Source organism: Primulina huaijiensis, chromosome 5, assembly GCF_012295235.1.
Source record: "Primulina huaijiensis isolate GDHJ02 chromosome 5, ASM1229523v2, whole genome shotgun sequence".
Taxonomy (NCBI): domain Eukaryota; kingdom Viridiplantae; phylum Streptophyta; class Magnoliopsida; order Lamiales; family Gesneriaceae; genus Primulina; species Primulina huaijiensis.
In genome coordinates, this window is record NC_133310.1 from 3,129,856 (window position 1) to 3,151,476 (window position 21,621).

Genomic DNA, 21,621 nt, shown 5'->3' on the forward strand with positions numbered 1-21,621 from the left:
CACTTCCTGAGCCCAAGTACTATAAATTTGAATGTCAGGTTATATTCTTATTTATAAAATTAATATTTGTAAAACACCCCTAAAATTGTAAAGAAAATCTAATCTATATGTAGTGGGGGCTTAAAAATTGAGGAAAACTTGAAAGTGCTAACGAAATTTAACTCAAAATTATTAATCCCAAACGGCCCCCTTTTTAAATAGTCTAATCATATAACAGTTTTGGGGCTTATAGTAACTTATTTAAAATTCAATTATGCGACTATAAATTAAATAATGAGGGCATTACATATTTTGATAACCCCTACTTCGACACAATGTTTTGTTGGTATTATCTAATTTTGAAAACACAAAAGATACATACACAAAATCAAGGAGAATCGTCAACACCAATGTGTAGAAAAATAATGTGAGCTCGAATCTGTGTATTAAAACAAACCCCCTTATTAATGGCCGAGACAATTATGTCGATACCAAGACTTATTGTGGACGAAGTAATGGTACACGAAGATGTAACCATGGCTGAGCCAGTATTGATATTCGACCAGGTTGGACCTTCTTCATCTAGTCAAGCTCTGGATCTCACTCTTTCTCTTACACGTTCGCCGCCTGGATCATCTAAAGAGGTTCCAAGAATAATGTAGTTCTTCAAAGTTGTAAACCTCGACTGAATTAACTATAGATGATATCAATGCTAGTTTGCCTTGTATCACCTAAAATTTATCTGCTTTAGAGCATAGTCAGTTAGATTCATATATATATAACATGTTTGATCAATTCAAAGGAAATATCTCTACTCTCCAAAAGAGTCTTGGATGTATTCAATCAATAAAGAAAACACACATTGCAGCTGCTTCCAATCTAGGAAGACAATGATCAATGTAGTAACTTTTAGGGGTGGGTACACCGTACCGAACTATGGTATCGTATACCGTACCGTAAATATCGGTATAGAAAAATTCCATACCGATACCGATACCGATACCGGAAATTCGGTATACCGTATATTCGGTATACCGAATTTTCGATATGAAAAAGTTCATACCGGATACCGTACCGACACCGAAAATTTTGTCGGTATACCGAACTTAAATTTTAAACAAAAATAATAAAAAAATTATTTTCGGTATTTCGGTATATACCGAAATACCGAAAAAAAAATAATTTTTTCGGTAATTTAGTTATTTTTTCGGTACGATATTTCGGTCTTTCGATATTTCGATATATTTTCCCGGCCATAGTAACTTTCAACTATCCTCCAAGATTAATGATGTTAGCTCTCAATTGTCTGCGAAAATTGATCGTGTTAGCACTCAACTGATTGGCAGTGCTTGATTTTCTTAAAATCCCCGGTAGTGTTGACAAAAAGGGGAAAGTGAGCCAAAGCGAAAATAAGACTGAATCAAGTCTTTAAGCTCTCCTCCAAGATTCATGAGTACTCTACAATAGATAACGGGCTAAAATCTACTCTACAATAATTGATTATTACCTAACCCTACTTTTAAAATTATACAAATGCATTAAAAAAAAATTCTCTGAAATCGTTTCCCCAGCAAAGAGCGTGCAAATAAAAAAAGGGCATCTTTAATAAATAAATAAATAAATAAGGTAGAATAAATCAATTGTAAATAAAGCAAGGGCCTTCTCCAAAATCACCGTGTCGCCCTATATTTTGAATTTGACAATCTCGGTACTTAAACTAACATTAAACAAATCAAAAACTTCACACACATTTTCCAACTGTTAGATTGTTTCTCATTTAATTAAAGTGGATAAAATGAAATGTGATTCTATATTTCATATTTGATTTGAGTGGCATCAAAAGAAATTATTTAATTTGAATATGAAATAATATGAGATTTATATAATTTCAAAAATAAATTCGGAAGGTCGAATGGTGTCGTGTCTTGGGTTCGTAAATCATTCATTGAAATAGTAAGGAATAATATGCAACTTTTTCTTTTTTGAAAACGTTGAATTTTGGCATCATCGTCTCATTGAAAAAATAGTTATTTTTATAGAAAGAGACAAACAGAATCTGTTTTCTGGGTCTCGAAGACCGAGCTAACTTAAATCAAGTAAAGGGAAAGAAAATAATTATGCAGTTACATTTATATTTAGCCAAAAACATGTGTAAGACGGTCTCACGGATATTATTTTGTGAGACGGATATCTTATTTGGGTCATTCATAAAAAAGTATGACTTTTTATGCTAAGAGTATTACTTTTTATTGTGAATATCGGTAGGGTTGATCCTTCTCACAGATAAAGATTCGTGAAACCGTCTCACAAGAGACCTACTCTTATATTTAAATAAAAGAAAATGTTATATTTATAAGATTATATAAAGAATCTTTCAGATCATCATTTTTTTTAAAATTATCTTTATTTTAATAATATCGTTGCAACTTATTTTCAATATTATTTTTTTAAATTACATTGTGAATATTCGTTAATTTCTGTCTATTATTATTAAATTAATTATAAAATTAAGCATGTAATAAAATTTAAAAAATCTTATAATTTTATTGTGTGTGAATAATTTACTAGTGTACAATTAAATTTACAAAATGGATTATAAAATGTATTTCAAAAATAAAAAATTATCTTTCTATTTTATTAAAAAATTAATTGGAAAATATATTTAATTGTGTAATACATGTAGCATGGCTCTCAAATAAAATATTCCCACACGAGCGGTTCTCGATTTCCAGTAACACACGTACGTACACCTCCTCGCAACAAACTAAATACATATTTTGTGTATAACCATTATGTAGAATATGATAAATTTTTAGAAGTTAGTTATCGGTATATAAAAAAAAAATATTAATAAAAAATTCAAAAAATTATAAAGTTTGAAATTAGTACGAAAAATTTAATAAAAATACCAACTGGGAAAACATTTTCACTTGGTTCTCTTCTGTTGAAGAATTAAGTTTTCCGGGTTTTCCCCCGAGAATGGATCTGGAGAAGTTGATGAATAATGGTGGTACTAACAATGCATACAATGGGTTTCAAGATTTGACCTTGCTACCCGCAGCTGCCAGGGAGGCTCGAGGTGTTGCTGGATATTTGAATGCTCCATTAATGGAGGAAGTAAGGAAGAAAACTCTGCGGCCAAAGGTATGTAGCAGAGGCCATTGGAGGCCACAAGAGGATGCTAAGCTCAAAGATCTTGTCGCTCAGTTTGGTCCTCAGAACTGGAATATCATTGCTGAAAAACTCGAAGGAAGATCAGGTCAAGATTAACATGTATTGATTTATTTTCGGATGGGAATTCATATATTATATTATTTTTATTCGTGATTTATAGGGAAAAGTTGCAGATTGAGATGGTTCAACCAGCTGGATCCAAGAATTAACAAAAAGGCATTTACAGACGAAGAAGAGGAAAAGCTTTTAGCTGCACACAAAATATATGGCAACAAATGGGCTTTGATTGCCAAATTATTCTCTGCAAGGACTGATAATGCTGTAAAAAATCATTGGCATGTGATCATGGCAAGAAAACAAAGAAGCTCTTCCAATTTACACCGAAGATTCTCAGTCAAAATAGCAACAAATATTGCATGTAGTGGATCGACAGATTCTAGTGAGAAATATAATACAGATGAGTCCGCTGTTTCCACATGTGCTCATCTTTCACTTGCACCATTTTCTGATCTCAAAGCTACTGGCTTTCTTACAAGGTTTAGTCCATTTCATCACCAAAAGTTCAACAATGGTACGGATTTTTTTCCCCACAAGAGGTCCTTTTTCCCCTTTCATTTTTCATACAAAGATTTTTATACAGAATAATTTATGTCGCACACATCAGTATTCACTGGTTCAAGTCAAGATTACATTTAAGTTGAATCCTAAGTATAGTTCTCTGCATCACTTGAAGTTTTTTTTATTTATTTAGCATCACCACCGGTGCCGAAAAATTTTGGATAATTTCTCAAGTTTTGTCATCCTTGCGCACCCGCGTGCGCATGCTAATCTTCTCTGTGTCGTTCCAATTTATTGTTTATTTTGGTAAGAAGATGACAAGGATAGCCAATAGATGAGTTTATTACCATAAAAGGAAAAAATAATTTATGGATTCACACATATTGTTACTGATCAAATCTATTGTTTATTTCGTAAAAGCATTTAGCTATGTATTTATAAAAACATCATTATCTGTCCTTCGTGCATTAACGTAAATCGTATGTAATGAAAAACTTCTGATAGATTTCGAAATGCTAGTTTTGACCTGAAATCTTATTTAAAATTCATATATGTGGATCTTGTAATTGTCTGAATGCAGGAGCAGAAGCGGGAGAAAAAGGTTTGGATACACAAACAAGTGAGATCCGGTACTGTAAAAATGATCAGTGGCATAGCAAAAAGCTCGTGGTATATTCTGAAAATGTAGATTCAAACTCTGAATCCTCTGCATCTTTAACATCAGTAGCCGACAGCAGGGCCAGTTTATGCAATAACTGCGGGGAAAATGAGAATAAAAACATGGAATTCATTGATTTCCTTGGAGTAGGAGCCATTTAAAATCTGGGAAAAGAATAGCTGAAGAAAACAAAAAGTCCAAGGACTGTATGAACAGTAAAGAATAAGTAGCAATTATTGAGTATTTATTATGTGTGTTGTAGAGCATAGTTTACGCAGATAAAACAAATGAGTTCTGCAGAAAATGAGGTCCCTATATTCTTCATACATCAAATCCCATGCAGGAAATCAGATTCCTGATATTCAACCTTATGGATATAAGCTCGTATATTATAAATCGCGTTAGTCAGATAAATAGTATTATGTACTATTGAAATGTTGATAAAAAAATCGAAATTGGTATGTACAATTAGTTATTATCTTTGAATTATAAAATAAATATAAGATCGAGATCTTTTACTACCATTTCACTTTCCTCGGTATAGGATTGAATTTCGCTTGGATTAAGTAACTTTGTTGACTGTGCGTGCACGGGAATTTTGACTTTAATGCATCCTTTTTCTTTGTGGTTAGACGCACATTATTGTCTTTAATTTGTTATCACCCGTGGGTATTTCAACACTCAATTTTACCTTTAACCTAAATTCTTTTTAACTCATTTAATATTATTAAATTCAATCATATATAAAAAATATATTATGATAAATAAATATACAACTATTTTTTTATTACATTGATAAAAATATAATAAATCAATATCGTCATTAGAGCTCGAATGTATTGTTTTTGAATGATCGAACTAAAAGAATCACCATTTAATTTTTCACAACATGGTATTTTATCTGTTTTCAACATGAAAGTTAAAGATCATTATTGAGTGGAATTTTTCACGCGTTGTCAAATGAATGCTTCGGGCGATATCGAAAAGCCATTAAAATTAATTTGAATTTAAATTAAAGCAAAAGTGAAAAAATTATTAAAGTTACCAGAAATTTCTAAATCAAATGCGAAAACTTCTTGCCATTAGAGTTATGTAAATCGTGAGTGAATGAGATTTAATTCTCATGCCTTGTCGTATTGGTGTTTCGGTTGCCACACACGCTATCGTTTTTTCCTAAAGACTCAGTCTTTTCATAAACTATAACTTTCATGTTTAACAATTTCCAAATTCCAACAAATCAATACCAAAATTTGAAAACTAAAATAATGATTATTTTTGTTTTGGTCGTTCGAAAACAATACTTTCGAGGTGTTGTAACATATTTTTATTTATTTTATTTTATTTCTATCAATATGTTAAAAAAGTTAATTGTATATTTGAATTTATACTTATTTATAAAATAAAATTTTAAAATAAAAAATTAGTTTAAAAAATATATTAAATAAATTTGAAAATTTGAATTTATTAATGATAATTATACTTTAAAAGCAATTTAGGTTAAGAGATATCAATTTGTCAAATTATAAATAATTCATAAATCAATTAAATCATTTGCAATAATTTATAAACAAATTTGCTAATTTATCAATAGTCTATCTTCTGTTAAATAAGTATCATTCCTCCTTTAAAAAATGGCGTACCATATGATATATCCAATTGGAAGATGGTAAATAAGCAAATCTTTCTTTCAAACTATTCCACTGTAAGTGGAAAAGGTAAATCACACCTCAATTTTCTATGTTATTGTGGTTGTGGACATAATAATATATGCACGTAAAAAAAGAAGAAACTCACGGAGCACGAAACTGACATTACGGCGTAGAAATCGAGTGCTCCCGTGCAACGAATCTTGCACGAAATATTTTGTCTTAAAAGTCTACACATTCAGACTTGCTTTAAAATAACATCTGTGTATAAAATATGAACATAAATAAATTTTAAAATGAATGTAGCACGAAATATTTTGTGGAAAATTATTCTTGGTTTTCAGAATATAATTTATTTCTTGAAATAATCTCTTTCTTAAATATTTTTTCTTTATTGATAAGATTGTGTGAAATATTTAATTAAGAGTTTTGTCTTTNTTCTCACAGATAAAGATTCGTGAAACCGTCTCACAAGAGACCTACTCTTTTTTTATATGCGGTTTTCACCAACCTAAACCTTTTTTTTTTCATCGACCAAACCCTCTCTTAGCCCTTACTTAAACCAAACCTACAAGTAATAAGCATAATTCATAGGTATAATAATCATTTTAATCTTAGCTAAAACAATGAGTGACATGTGGTGTTTGGATTAATATATGTTTTAATTGATTTGAGTTTTAATATTTCTACTATTTATAGTTTTTGATAAAACAACAAACGTTTGATCATATGATCAATATAAAAATAAATGTCATATTTCGATTATCATATATTGCAATGAACGTAATTATTGAAAGATTGATAGTTAGATAGTAATAATTATATTTGATATGAAAATGATTGACGCGTGACACTTAAACTATTATACAATTTTTAAGATTTTAAGTTACACCACAACTATTAGTTATATATTTTGATAAATCAAAAAACATTTTATCTTATAATAATCACAATCATAATCATAAAATTAATATCAATGCTAATATTAACATAACAAATATATTTTTTAAATCAGTTAAAAACTTGTATTTTTTTTTTACAAATTAATATTATCTCGTGAGTAAAAGAATGAGACAAAACGACCCAAATATATAAATTGATAAATCTATTTTTAATTTTTTTAGAATGAAACTATTTTTATATTTTAATATATTTAAGTTAAAAAAAAATTGGTTAAAATTTAAATAGGGAAATTTATAATTTTCGTCATATATGTTTGTGTTTTTGTTATTTTGGTTTTTATGTTGTAGAAATGAGATCTTAGTTATGTAAACTTCAATTTTTGACGATTTTAATCATTTTTCTTGAAAACTAACGTTGTCAAATTGTCTAATTGAGCGACGCATAGAAGCCATGTCAACTTCATGTTAGCACGACATCAGTAACAAGTCGAAAAAATAACCAAAAAATTGCATAAAATACAAAGGCAGCGGACTAAATGAAATTGGTCTACATAGATGATTAAAAACTGCAAATAAACAAATTTAAAGGATCAAAATTACCATATTTTTGTTTAAATAAATCAAATATGCATATTTTCTTAATCACAATCATAATAAAAAAAAAACCTATTCACTTATATGTTTAATTTAATTCAATGTATATATCCGTATGTAATAATTATTTCTGTTATGAAGACTATCGAACTATAACATTTGAGTTGATGTATAATTTAAAAAATTAAAATTATATTATTATTATCAAATATAATTTTTAATAAAACAACAATAGTTCGATTTTATAATATATAATTAATGAGGTTTAAGTTTATATATATGTGTATATATATAATGAGCTATATTACAAAAAATGACAAGTTGTCATCAGAAGAGGACATGTTGGCAGAATTAGAAGTGACGTGGCTGGGGGGCTGTTTGGACCACTTTCAATCCAGCGCACATTTTTAGATTTTGGCGCGTCTTGTTAGCACGCCGATTATATATTTCATTATTTTTACTATGAAACAACAAATTATATAAGTTTATTAAAACACATATATATTAAATTTAAACTCGAAATAATTTATATAATCAATTAAAGCATCCAATTTTTTTTATATAATATAATAATGAATAAATTTAATATCATGATATTTATTTAATATTAAAGATATAAATTTTAAGTATTTGTTAAAGAATAATTTGAAAAAGTTAAATATAGAGACCGATCAACGTCTATATTATTATTATTGTATGACTTTAAAAAATTTGAGTTTCATTATTCTATTAGTTATAATTTAATAAAACTATAAATTTTCAATCTTATAATTAATATCAGAGATAAGACATCTGTTCAATTTTCATGAATTGCAAAAATAGTGCAATTATTTGAAAGGTGTTATAGGAAATAATAATCGGATTTATTAGGCTTATTTCTATTTAAATAAACAATACAACATAAAATATATATATATATTGTTGACCACTAGATACCGTGATGAAATTGTTAAAATAGGTGTCCAACAAACAAATTTGTGGCTTGGGCTTTATTGAGTTTTATGCAAAAAAATATATATATATATATATTCGCAATTGTAAATCCAAGCATATGTACTCAATTTTTAAGAAGTTTTATATCTGATTTATAAAAACATATGATCTTAAATACAATAAATTTCACACATTTTTTTTCTTGGAATATTCTAAAATATTAAAATAATATCTGAAAATTAAAAATCTCGAATATATATTCGGATCCCTGATTTGAAAAAATTATCATCCTCGGCCAAGTAAGTTACACAATAATAATTTAATATGTCTAAAATATTCAGCCTAGATTATGATACCATTTTCATTGCCATTTATATAATTTATTAGTAATACAATTTATATAATTTATTAGTAATACAATGTTATTTTGATAATTTTTTATAAGTTTTTTGCTTAAAGGACAAATTTGGAAACATCTCGAAAATTGGAGGACCAAAGTTGTAATATGACCTAAAATAATAACCTAATGGGCGATTAGCCCAATAAATAATACAAGTTGGTGCATTATGCTTAGTTTTGGTGCCCATCAAATTATTAAATTGACAAAATTTCCAAACTTATATTTCTTTAATATAAATAAATGTCATTTATTAAATCATGATGTGAATAAATAATTAATAAAGGATAATGTATTACAATGTAATGAAATTTAATTAATTCTCATTCTTGAATTAAAATGTATTACATTATGTTGATTTAATTTTATAAATAAAAAAGTAATATAGTAAGATCAACGTATTTTTTTATCGAAAGTCGTAACTGATGATAATAGTATAACTCAAATCTTATAAACGATGCAGTAACTTAAAAATTAGAGTTACTAATTAATACAATCTAAATTTCAATTTTTGATCATGTGTTTACGATGATATTATATTTTCCAATTAGTATCTATTAAGATTAAGCTGCTTGTTATAAGACTAAAAGTTACAGTGACAGCACAAAGTTTCATAAAAAACGACATGTGAACTCGTAAGATTGTATCTGCTTGTTATAAGACCAAAAGTTACAGCGACAGCACAGAATCTCATACAAAACGACGTATGGACTCGTAAGGTTGTATCTACTTAAGTGACTATAGGTCGGATTGTTAGGTATTTGAGTAAAAATAATAATAATAAAGTCACCCCAATGACAGAAAAATGAACAAAAATAGAAACTACACACAGCAAAATAGTTGGCATATACTCTGGAATTTGGTGACTGATGCAGACATGGTATTACTATTCAAGGCATATAATTTCATGTTCATCCATATATATATATATATATATGATGATGATGATGATGATGATGATGTTAGAAAAAGTATTTCAGAATATGATTTTGTTTCGAACATGATTCACTGTCCATAAAGAAATATTGTCTTCACTATGTTGTTGGAACAATGGCAAAATCCCTCCAGGATACTCGAAAAATAAACAGAAAATGAGTAAAGAAAATCTTAATTGTGGTGCTGAATTGCTTAAAAAAAACCAGAACATTAGTTTTAGCAATGTATTGCTTAAGAAAAATCAAAATCTTAAGGAACACCAGAACTTTAGTTTTAGTGTTGTACTGCTTAAAGAAAATCAGAACCTTAGTTTTAGTGATATGCCACTTTAAAAAAAAATCTTAGGGTTTTGCTTGTTTTATAGTTAAAGAAAACAAGAACACTCGCTAAAAAGAATTTCCAGTAGGAAGTAAAAATCAGACATCAATATGCCTAGAATTCAGTAATTCAAAACGAGAAGTAGTAGTAATCCTGTTAGTCTCTTATGAGTTATGATAACATGTCAGACTAACATCAAATCATATAATCTTCAATAAGAAACTGTTGTTATCCATTTGTTTGTACTATCTATAAGAAGATGTCTCTATTTAATGTGGCTGTTTTGTACAATAATACATTTCATTTAATTTCATTAAATGAATCGTACAAGATCATTTATTACTCATTATAACAAAGTCTATTCCTGGATTCGTACTCTTAAAAGGTAAAAGAATGCACCATTTGGTTCGTTTGATAGATAAGTAATTGATATATAATAAGAGTGATTATAAAATAAAAAATAAGNCTCGATATGTGATAATTATGATAAGAATTATATGATAATTCTTAGAGTTTATTTCTGATAAAACTCTTGTTTCTCATATCTTGTAGAATTTCTTTTAGAGATAAACCATATGAGAGAATGATGTTATAAGTAACAGAAATCAGCGGATGGAAAAGACTTTCGTTTTCGCTTTTGGGTGGCTTCGTAATTTTGCACTTTTTGCACGCCGTGAACTTCAGGGAAAAACAATTCACAAGGACATGCTTGTATTGAAGAGTGTTGTTTTACGTGATGTCGTGATTGTTGAAGACATCTGCAGACAACATGCGTGGAAGTGTTGACTGAAAGTCGTGTTTTTATTACTCTAGTTTTCGACACCATATTTTGCTTTTTTATTTTGATTATTTTTTTTAGAAATCAATTTGTTTTTTCAACGTGTTGAGAAAATTAGTTTTCGTTAAAAATCACTAGTGTTGGTTTTTGTAAACTCAAGTTGTTTTCTAGTGATTATTTTGACATGATGTACCAATACTTGTGCACAATTATTTTAGTTTAAGTTATTTATTTGTGTGTTGTATTATTCCGTTGCGTGTTATCACTAGGTGTTACAACATTTAAATTTGATACACAAATTTTTTACAATTTCTGTCAAAGAGAATTCCCCTACATGTCTTAAAACTCTAGTTTTTCTATCTTGAGCAATCTTTCAAAAATATATTGTCCAATAATTTGTAAACTTTTATTTAAAACTAATAATATCGTTATTATTACATCATCTTTATATTACGATGCAATAATTTTGTCCATGGGGAAGCAATAGAATTTATTATTATGTCTCTTCCTTCATTCAACACTAGCTTGAAGGAGGAGTTGGTTTCTTCGGATCATGGGCCGGATTCGGGCCTGGCTCAGTATAATCCATCATTCCTTTCTCAACATTGATGCTTCTCTCATCCTGCAATATTGAAAATATCACATATTTAAACCATTTTTGGGTCTGCGAATTTCTTACAGTGAAGGAGAGAAGTCTTAATGAAATTAATTTACATGATCAGAAAGTTTGTCGAACAGGGACGACGTCGTCTGGTTCGATATAAATAGTTCTGCAATAGAAACAAAATATAGCACAAATCCATTAAATGTACGTTCGAGTGAACTGAAAGGAAAAAAAGTAGGTAATAAATCAGCATACTTGATTTTCGAATCGACGAAACCGTTCGGGCATGAGAAAAGATTAGAAGGGCAGTGAGAAGAAGGAGACAAGTCTTTTGTTGGATCTTCATGAGTCAGAACATATGAAGAACGATGATGAATATGGTCCAAAATTACACACACACGCATATATATTTTAGAAGGAAGGAGGATATATAAATATGGTGGCAAAATCAACAAACATTTATTTCATGGGATCATGCAGATTGCGTTCCATTTACTCTATTTCAATTTGCTCACGCATTAATTATATTTTTTTTATATATACATATATATACATACACACATGCACCGCGGAAACTTCCGGTCACCCATCCCATAATTACTCGTACTCACTCACACGCATCCTAAGAAACTTATGGTCATCAATTCCAGAATTGCTATGTGTTTCACTTTGGAGTTCTTATGTAATGAACTCCTGAAATGAAGATACATCTTTTTGAGATGATTAGTGCATATCAAATCTTTTAAACACTATTCATCTGCACAGTTTAATATCCGAACAGATTTGGAATCCCTCTCGTTTCAGTTTAAGATCGGTTCATTCATGTTTTTTTCGCCTAGAAGTCTGTCAAAAACCGTTTATTGTCCGTGCAATCTCATGACACCGACGATCACCACCGGCTCTCTTCAGCCCCAAGACGTCACAATCATGGAGCTGATTACTTTGGATTTATCCAGTTTTCATTTTACTCACGCAATTTCATATATTCCTTAATTTGTTGACAAAATTCAGATAATATTATATCTCTTCCCATTTAATGTATCAATATATTTCTTTGATTAATTTGTAGGAATAAATACTTTTGACTATCATGGAATTTATTGTTGTACATAAGATCTCTGTAATCTTCTTCATTCAACATTTTTTTTTTCTCACTAGTGGGATAGGTACGTATCGTCAGATCATGATCCCGATTCGCTTCAAATATAATAAATTAATATTAAAATTTGACAACATAAATTATTAAAATCATTTAATGACAAATAATACACAAAAATGAGATAAATAAAAGCATTTACGGCGACAAAATCAAGAAATATTTATTTCACGGGTTTAATATTTATCATAATACTAATTTTATCATAATAATAAATATAATAATGAATAATATTGATATTTGATGATATAAAATAAATAGTAATGATAACATTTATCATTTAGTAATCGTCATATTAACGATAATAATAAATAAATATATAAAATTAATTATTATTAGACAATGAGAACATTAATAAATAATTAAGTAAATAAATACGGACAACAACGAAAGTTAAAATAAATAATATAAACATTAATAATAATTATTTAATTGTAGAGTAAATACTAATATTAATGATAATAAAAAAAATTAAATAACAATTATTTAAATGCTTAATTAAAATGTGACTTGGTTTTTAAAAATAATTCTAGATTGAGTGCCCACTTTATCAAAAATTATATTTTATAAATCATACAATATTCTAAACGTTATTTTCGATTGTTTTACTCAATCTAAAGAAATTATTACACCCAGAAATTTCCATTTCATTCATTTCTCATTTGTCCTCGTACAATTGCATAAATGAAATAACTTTCTCATTCCATCCTCAGCTTTTTTCCATTTCAAAGTTAATATATTGTCGTTTTATCATATTTTAAGGTATCAATAATGACCAAAGTTAAAAAGTTATTGGTATTATTGATGAGTGGCTTTTGACCGCATAACGATCACGCCTCAAGTGTGAGACTGTGGTCATGAAACTATCATTGCATGATTTATTTGAACTAATTATAATAAATAATATAAAAAAATAATTAATAATAGCGATAATTATAATAAGTGCAAATAATAATAATAATATAAATAATGATTAAAAAAACTTTAAAAAAAAAACATTTAATTTTTAATTAAAATGTGATTTGGTTTTTAGAAATATTTTTGTCAGATTGAGCAGTTGTCGTTTTACCAAAAACTATATTTGATGGTAACATTCGCAAGTGTTGGCCGATCCTCCAGGCTATCAAGATGTCACTGATTTGTCAAATGGAGAATTTTCTGGTACATGACTCTATACCTAGAGCAGAAGATTCAAGTACTCATAGCACAAGTGTTAAGTTGGATCATCTTTAGATGGGTCGAAAAAAGTAAAAAATTGAATCTCTAGATCATTTTATCGAGCCTTTTAGTCAATCCTTCACCTTGGAGATTGAAGAATGAGAGATCAACCTTAGACCTCAAACTGATAAGGAAAAATATAATGTTGGTACTAACGAGCTTATAATTTCTCCATTTCATGCATATTAAAAGAACTGAGAGAAATTAAAACAAGAACATGTATCAACCTAGCCACAATTCGAGTTAATATAGCAGGAAAGTATAATAAGATATAGATGAAACTAAATTCATATCCCAATGAGGTAAAAGTATGATATGAACACGATGCTCTTGACTCAGTTTATACATCACTCAACTTCCCAGAAATCTCAGCATTATCAAAATAAATCTAGGAAGCTGTTCATAAAACATGTGTAAATAATGATTATTTGTCGAAATGAGATATTTCAAAGCTTTACTTTTTTATTGCAGTACTAGAACCAACCGAAAAAAGCTCACAGTAAGTCTTTTACTTCATAAGGAGAGAAAACCAGACATGAACATTCAGAAGTTTATCAAGAGTCCTCCAAAGAATGATACACCTTTTGTTTCATCACTCACTGAAGACGACATCTCCATCTGACGAAAATGGTGATTATGAGTCTGTCTTATAGAGATGAACAAAATCAAGTTTTCATTTAAGTTTTATCAAAATTCTGTAAATGAATCTTTCTGTTGAATATCATTACAAGAAAAACTACAAGTTTGTAGAAGAAATATCTGGAAAAAAATAAATAAATATTATGCGGAACACAAAGTTGTAGCAGAGTGAAGAAACTCGTCGGAAATTCTGTAATATAACTCATGTGGGAAGATAGTCAGAAAAAATCTACCCAGAATCTCCAAACCAGAAAGAGCCAGAATTCGAGAAAGGTTTTTGTACTAGATCTGACCGAACACATAATGTGGAGACAAGTCTAAGTGGTGAAGGTTTACACAAATCATGTTTTCTTCAGGGACTATACCAAAACAAAAGATTCTTCGACAAAGATAAAAAAATCATGTGATCCAACTACTCCATTAGTAAATGATATACCATTCAACCACCACAACATAACAGACTACTAATTAGTGGTACACCAATTAAAAAATGTTGTTGGCCACAACTGGCAAAAAAAATCACAAGTTTGAAGTTCATATTTCAAATACCAAGACTTTTGTATATAGTAGGACTGAAGGAAAATGAAGACATAATTAAATCTCTCCAATTTTCTTTCAGAATAAAATTTGTAATATTTTCAGTTTATGTGTCTTGTTAGTAGCTAAACAAGTTTCTCCTCATCTATAGGAGGTTACTATGTAATAACATATTATATGTTTGAATAAAATAATAAATGCTTACTACGGCCCTCTCATGTATATATTATTTTCAAAAATAAACTTATTTACTATACATCATAAGGTAGAAAGTGATACAGAGTCATGATAAGTGTCATTAAAGAGATCTACGTCATGAACCATCTGTTGTGACTGAATGGTTAGGTTGTGAGAAACAGTCCGTAAAACCCGTTGAATACAACACGACGACATTCCGGTCAAAGATGTAAAATATTTTTTAATTATACGGAAGCATGACGAGTTATTCAAAAAACTTTCATTCATGGTATATAGGCTAGAAATCTTGTGTAGTCCTATGTTTTTGGACATATTCGATATGTATAACAACCCCACGTATCAAAACAGAGGATCCAATGATGATTTTGCAAAATCTTAAATATAGTAGGGATCTTAAACTAATTTTTTATGAAAGAGAGATTAAATTCTAAATGAAAATAGAGTTTGATGGATTGTTTGAAATTTTCCCTATTAACGTTTTATTGAATTTTTGGTACGCTCCATTTTAATACGCCGACTTTGCAAGTCAGTCCTTCATACCAAGACATTGAATACTTGCACAAAAAATAATAATAATAGTGATATATAAATTGTGGAACTAATTGTGAACTTGAAGGAAAATACACATACCATACTAATAATTAGTATAAAGAAAAATCATTATACAATTTTCTATATATATTATAGCTCTGCTTAAAGCAATATAGAACAAACGGGCGACAAAAATGTGTGGACCAGTAAACAATGTAACGTTCATATTTGCAGTGAAGATTTAGTTCTAAATTAAGAAGTTGCCAACCAACCAACCAACCAACCAACCGTATATAATTTGCAAAAGCCAAAGAGCACAAGGATATGTACATATCCAGCACGGGACCTACCCATACATTTTTGTCCATTAGAGACATTCTATTTTATGACATCAACTATCGATTTATTATCAAATTGTTACAGTATATTTTTCTTTCTAATTAATTAAATATTTTTTAAATAACTATTGTTTGAATAACTTGAAAAAGAAATAAAGAAAAAACAAAACCGAGAGCCCCATAAAAATTTTAGAAAGAAAAAGAAAAAAAATGTCGATTGTGTTAAAATTGAGATTTTGACATAATTTAAACTCAAAAGCTAGCAAAAAAATTGAAGATTGTCAAAATCCATATATGCAACTCTCAGAAATTTTATCCAATTGATGTGAGTCAATTAACACCCCTCCTCACGTCTAAGAATGAACATCTGAAACGTGAAGTTCTACAAATAACTCAATCATGAGCAGAATGATTGGTCCAATTATGAGCAGTACAACACATAATGGTGGAACCTGAATACCGTGTTAAGATTGAGCATTTGACCTAATTCAACCTCAAAAGCTAGTTGGGGGAGGATTGCTCAAGTCTATATATGTAAATTTCAAAAATTTTATTAAATCGACGTGAGATAACTAATCGACTGCGACAATTGATGAATGGTTTTGACCGCATGCATCATGTGTGAGATTGTAGGTATGGAAAGTAATGTTGCATGACTCTCCAAAACCACCAGTGTGACTCATATTTAATTATAGCTTTAATTTTTTTTTTTGACAAAAGTTTATGATTTTAGTTTTATATAATAAGCTGAGAAAACAAAAAATTAAAATGTCAGAGAGAGCCGTTCACACACATCCCACGTGGTCTCTACTCAGACAATTACATAAAATTGTACTTAAATCTAGTTTTAAATAATTAGTTTTTATATTGTGCAGACTGCGGAGAATAATCAATTATCTTGTCCGAATAAATTAATGAATATTTACTAAACAGCAAATTGATTAACAAGAAGAAAGTCTTTAAACAGCGGTCAAAGTGGTGTCTGAACTAGGGGTGGGGTCGGGTCGGGTTTCACGGGTTCGGGTAGTTTGGTTCGGGTACCCGAAATTTTCGGGTAGCACATTTAATACCCGAACTCGAACTTTAATCCGTGCTACCCGATGGTTCGGGTACCCGAAATTTTCGGGTATAGTCGGATACCCGATTTCGGTTACCTGAAATTTAAGTCAAAAATTTAATCCAAGTGCCTGTACAGTGAAATACAAATGATCCAAGTGCTCAAACAGAAATACAAAAATCCAAGTGCTCAAACAAAAATCCAAATGAAAACAAAGAAGGCATGAATTATGACAGTGAAAGAATCGACCTTCCACCGAGAGCCGATTGCCGAGGCTCGAGAGTGCTCGTGCAGTTGTGACTTGTTCTTGTTCCTTGGCTTTGCAGCCCGTAGACGAGAAGATGAAGGAGCAGAAACGTAGTCACTGAGATAAAAAGTGAAGACAAATTATGGGGATTTAGTTTTTATTCCTTGATTTAAAATATAAAACTATATATATATATATTACAAATATTTTAAAATTGAGTACCCGATTTTTTTTCGGAAACCCGAAATTTGTATTTCGGGTTCGGGTTACTACCCGAGACTCTGAACTTAATCCCGCTCCTCTGTGTGTTTAATCTCCTCTCTTTTTTAATCTCTTATAAATTACACTAATTTCTCTAGCTACTGTGTCTAACTCAGTTCAATTTTATCGCCTTCTCTCTTTCTCTGCTCCATTTCACCACCATCCGAAAACAGACTTTTTTTTTTAATATAGAAATAGGTTTGGTTCCCATTTCAAGAAATTTGTAATCAGTGTCGCACTGATGGCTGAGATCAGAAAACTGAGTGTCGAAGTCCAAAATGCCAAGAACTTGATGCCCAAAGACGGACAGGGGACAGCCAGCGCTTATGTCATCGTGGATTTTGATGGCCAACGGCGCCGTACCAAGACTATTTGCAGAGATCTCAACCCATACTGGGATGAAAAGCTCGAATTTTCAGTTCATGATGTTGAGTTCATGGCGGAAAAGATGTTGGAGCTGAACGTTTACAATGATAAGAAGACTGGGAAGAGGAGCACTTTTCTTGGGAAAGTGAAGATCTCTGGGAGCACTTTCGTGAAAGGCGGCGGGGAAGCTTCTTTGGTTTACTATCCGTTGGAGAAAAGGAGTGTGTTTTCTCAGATCAAAGGTGAGATTGGTTTGAAAATTTGGTATGAGGAAGAGCCTCCTCCGACTCCCGAGAAGCCTGATGCTGCAGAAACGGCGGTGGAGGAGAAACAACCGGAGAAGGACAAGGAAGAGGAGAAAAAGGCGGCTGAAGTTAAGGAAGAGAATAAAGAAGAGGGAAAGGGAGAAGAAGAGGCCAAAAAAGAAGATAAACCACCGGAGAACACAGCGCCACCTCCCGAAACGCCGCCCACTAAGGTAGATGCACCAGAATCTGAAAATACTGTGCTTCCAGGAAACTTGAAAAATAGAGATACGGAATCGAAACTTTTTCCGAAATTCTCTACTGGAGGCACTGATCGGCGCGTTGCCTTTGATCTTGTCGATCAAATGCCATTTCTCTATGTTCGAGTGGTGAAAGTCAATATCTTGAATCCAGAACCAGAGTCTTCGTTCTGTGCGAAGCTCGTGATCGGGACTCACACAGTCAAGACCGAATCACAGGCCCCAAACAAAGTAATTGATCAGGTCTTCGCTTTCGAAAAAGAAAGCTTGAATTCAACTTCACTAGACGTTTCCATCATGGCTCAGAAGAAAGGCCCAGAAAGCGACAGTAAAGTGGAGAGCACCGCCGGTACGGTGTCTTTTGATCTTCTGGAGGTGCCGAGAAGGGTGCCTCCCGACAGCCCATTAGCCCCACAGTGGTACAGCTTGGAAGGAGAAGGGTCGCCGGGAAATGACATCATGTTATCTGTGTGGGTAGGTACTCAGGCGGACGAAGCTTTCCAGGAGGCCTGGCAGTCGGATTCCGGAGGGTTGATCCCTGAGACCCGGGCCAAAGTTTACTTGTCTCCAAAGTTATGGTATTTAAGGGTAACGGTCATCCAAACACAAGATTTGCAGCTTGATTCTGGGTCTGGTGGGACCGAGCCTAAGGTTCGGAATCCGGAGCTATATGTTAAGGCCCAGCTCGGCGCACAACTGTTCAAGACAAGCCGAACATGCATTGGCTCTTCCCATCCCACGTGGAATGAAGACCTTATTTTTGTTGCAGCTGAGCCATTTGAGCCATTTTTCACTATTACAGTTGAAGATTTCACAAATGGTAACACGGTAGGCTACGCTAAAGTGCAGGTAACTACGGTGGATAAGCGAACAGACGACAAATCAGAGCCAAGATCCAGGTGGTTTAACTTAATCCGTGATGATAACAATAAGCCGTACGGTGGGAGGATACACGTTCGTGTTTGTTTGGAAGGTGGATATCATGTGCTTGACGAGGCGGCTCATGTGACCAGCGATGTTCGGCCCACTGCCAAGCAATTGTCAAAGCAGCCTGTTGGTTTGCTTGAAGTAGGCATCAGAGGGGCTACCAATTTGCTCCCTGTGAAGACCAAAGATGGTACGCGTGGGACCACTGATGCCTACGTGGTGGCAAAGTATGGACCAAAGTGGGTTCGGACAAGAACCATTCTCGATCGGTTTAATCCACGATGGAACGAGCAGTATACGTGGGATGTGTATGATCCGTGCACCGTGCTGACCTTAGGGGTGTTTGACAATGGAAGGTATAAGTGCGATGATAAAGTGGAGGTGAAAAATGATGTACGACTTGGGAAGTTACGTGTACGTCTCTCGACACTAGACACAAATCGAGTGTATGTTGGGACTTACTCTTTGATGGTGTTGCTTCCTGGTGGAGCCAAGAGGATGGGGGAAATCGAGATAGCGGTGAGGTTTTCGTGCTCATCGTGGCTTAGCCTTATTCAAGCATACGCAAATCCTATGTTACCCAGGATGCATTATGTGAAACCTTTGGGACCAGCTCAACAAGACGTTTTGAGGCATAATGCTACGAGGATTGTCACGATGAGGTTAGCTCGATCTGAACCGGCATTGGGGCATGAAGTTGTCCAATTCATGTTGGACTCTGATATGCACATTTGGAGTATGAGGAAGAGCAAAGCCAATTGGTTCCGGGTCGTGGGTTGCTTGTCGAAAGCAGCCTCATTTGCACGATGGCTCGATGGGATCCAAACTTGGGTGAACCCTCCAACCACGATTTTGATCCATGTCCTATTGGTGGCTATCGTTTTATGTCCACAACTAATGTTGCCCACAATGTTCATGTACTCATTCTTGATAATTATGTTGAGGTTTCGGTATCGTCAGCAAGTCTCGGTCACAATGGATCCTAGGTTGTCCCACGTCGAAACAGTGGGTCCAGATGAGCTTGATGAAGAGTTTGATGGATTCCCAACCACACAATCCATGGACCAAGTACGTGTCCGATATGACCGGTTACGTGCCCTGGCAGGACGTGCCCAAACACTTTTGGGGGATGTTGCAGCTCAAGGTGAAAGACTGGAGGCATTATTCAACTGGAGGGACCCGAGGGCAACTGGTATATTCGTTGTGTTGTGCCTGTTTGCTTCGTTGCTGTTTTACGTAGTACCTTTTAAGGCATTCATCTTAGCGTTTGGGTTTTACTACCTTCGTCATCCTAGGTTCCGGGACGACATGCCCTCCGTGCTGATGAACTTTTTCCGTAGGTTACCGCCGTTGTCCGATCGAATTATTTAGGCTGATTTTTTCAAATATAACTTCTTTTGGGCAGTGTGACCAGTTATTAATTGCTAGAGTTTGATTAGGTAAAGATTTGATGCACTTTCCTAGTGTACTTTTGGTTAATCGGATTTATTTATTTGTTTTCAAACAAGAATGGGAAGACTTGAAATACTACTACTGATTTTGCCAAAAGTGACCGTTTGTGGTCCGCAATACATTGGATGTGTGTGTATTAAATGTGGATTTTTTTAAAAAAATTTGACCGTTGCTTAGGGAGGCTAAAGGTACAATTCATTCATCGACCAAAATATTTGAGAAAATGTAATAATTAATATTCAAGTTCGAAGCATTTAGGAAGTTACATTTGCCAAATTGAATATGAAAAATTTCCATGCATCGTTGTGAAGAATTAATGAGGTCCTCAGAAATCGCTATATATTATTACATCAAATTGGTACTCGATATAACCTATATTTTTTATATTTCCATATCATAAAAACTAAAGATGACAATAGATCGGATCTAAACTCAGCCCTGTATTAGTCTCGCGTGAGGCAGGTTTAGACCCTGCATAGCAAGTCTACAAGAGTGCATGTGTACGAATCTCGTGTTTGGTCAAACTCAGTCATCCAAAATATGCCCGTATAGTTAAAATATAAAATACATATGTATTTATATTATTAATGATATAATTATATTTTTTAGACTAAATAATTAATACCTTAACTATAATTTTAGTATATAAATTTTTGAATTGAAATTATTTTATTTTATTATTATATATTTAATATGAAAATATATCATTATA

General features: G+C 31.9%; 2 protein-coding genes and 1 non-coding gene across 3 annotated transcripts; 2 read left to right on the forward strand and 1 right to left on the reverse strand.

Moving 5' to 3' along the window:
- The first annotated feature begins 2,900 nt into the window (after positions 1-2,900).
- Positions 2,901-4,610, forward strand: LOC140977881 (transcription factor MYB56-like). Its single transcript, XM_073442608.1, has 3 exons — positions 2,901-3,238; positions 3,314-3,724; positions 4,292-4,610. Exons 1-3 carry the CDS (start codon positions 2,959-2,961, stop codon positions 4,528-4,530), a joined length of 930 nt encoding a protein of 309 aa, XP_073298709.1. The 5' UTR covers positions 2,901-2,958; the 3' UTR covers positions 4,531-4,610.
- On the reverse strand, positions 3,923-4,027 carry LOC140977919 (U6 spliceosomal RNA). Its single transcript, XR_012175485.1, has one exon. It is a non-coding gene; the product is annotated as a U6 spliceosomal RNA (small nuclear RNA).
- Positions 4,611-17,780: 13,170 nt separating the features above from the next.
- LOC140976506 (multiple C2 domain and transmembrane region protein 14) lies at positions 17,781-20,983 on the forward strand. The gene has a single exon (XM_073440720.1). The coding sequence runs from the start codon at positions 17,901-17,903 to the stop codon at positions 20,826-20,828; it is 2,928 nt and encodes a 975-aa protein (XP_073296821.1). The 5' UTR covers positions 17,781-17,900; the 3' UTR covers positions 20,829-20,983.
- The last annotated feature ends 638 nt before the right edge of the window (positions 20,984-21,621 follow it).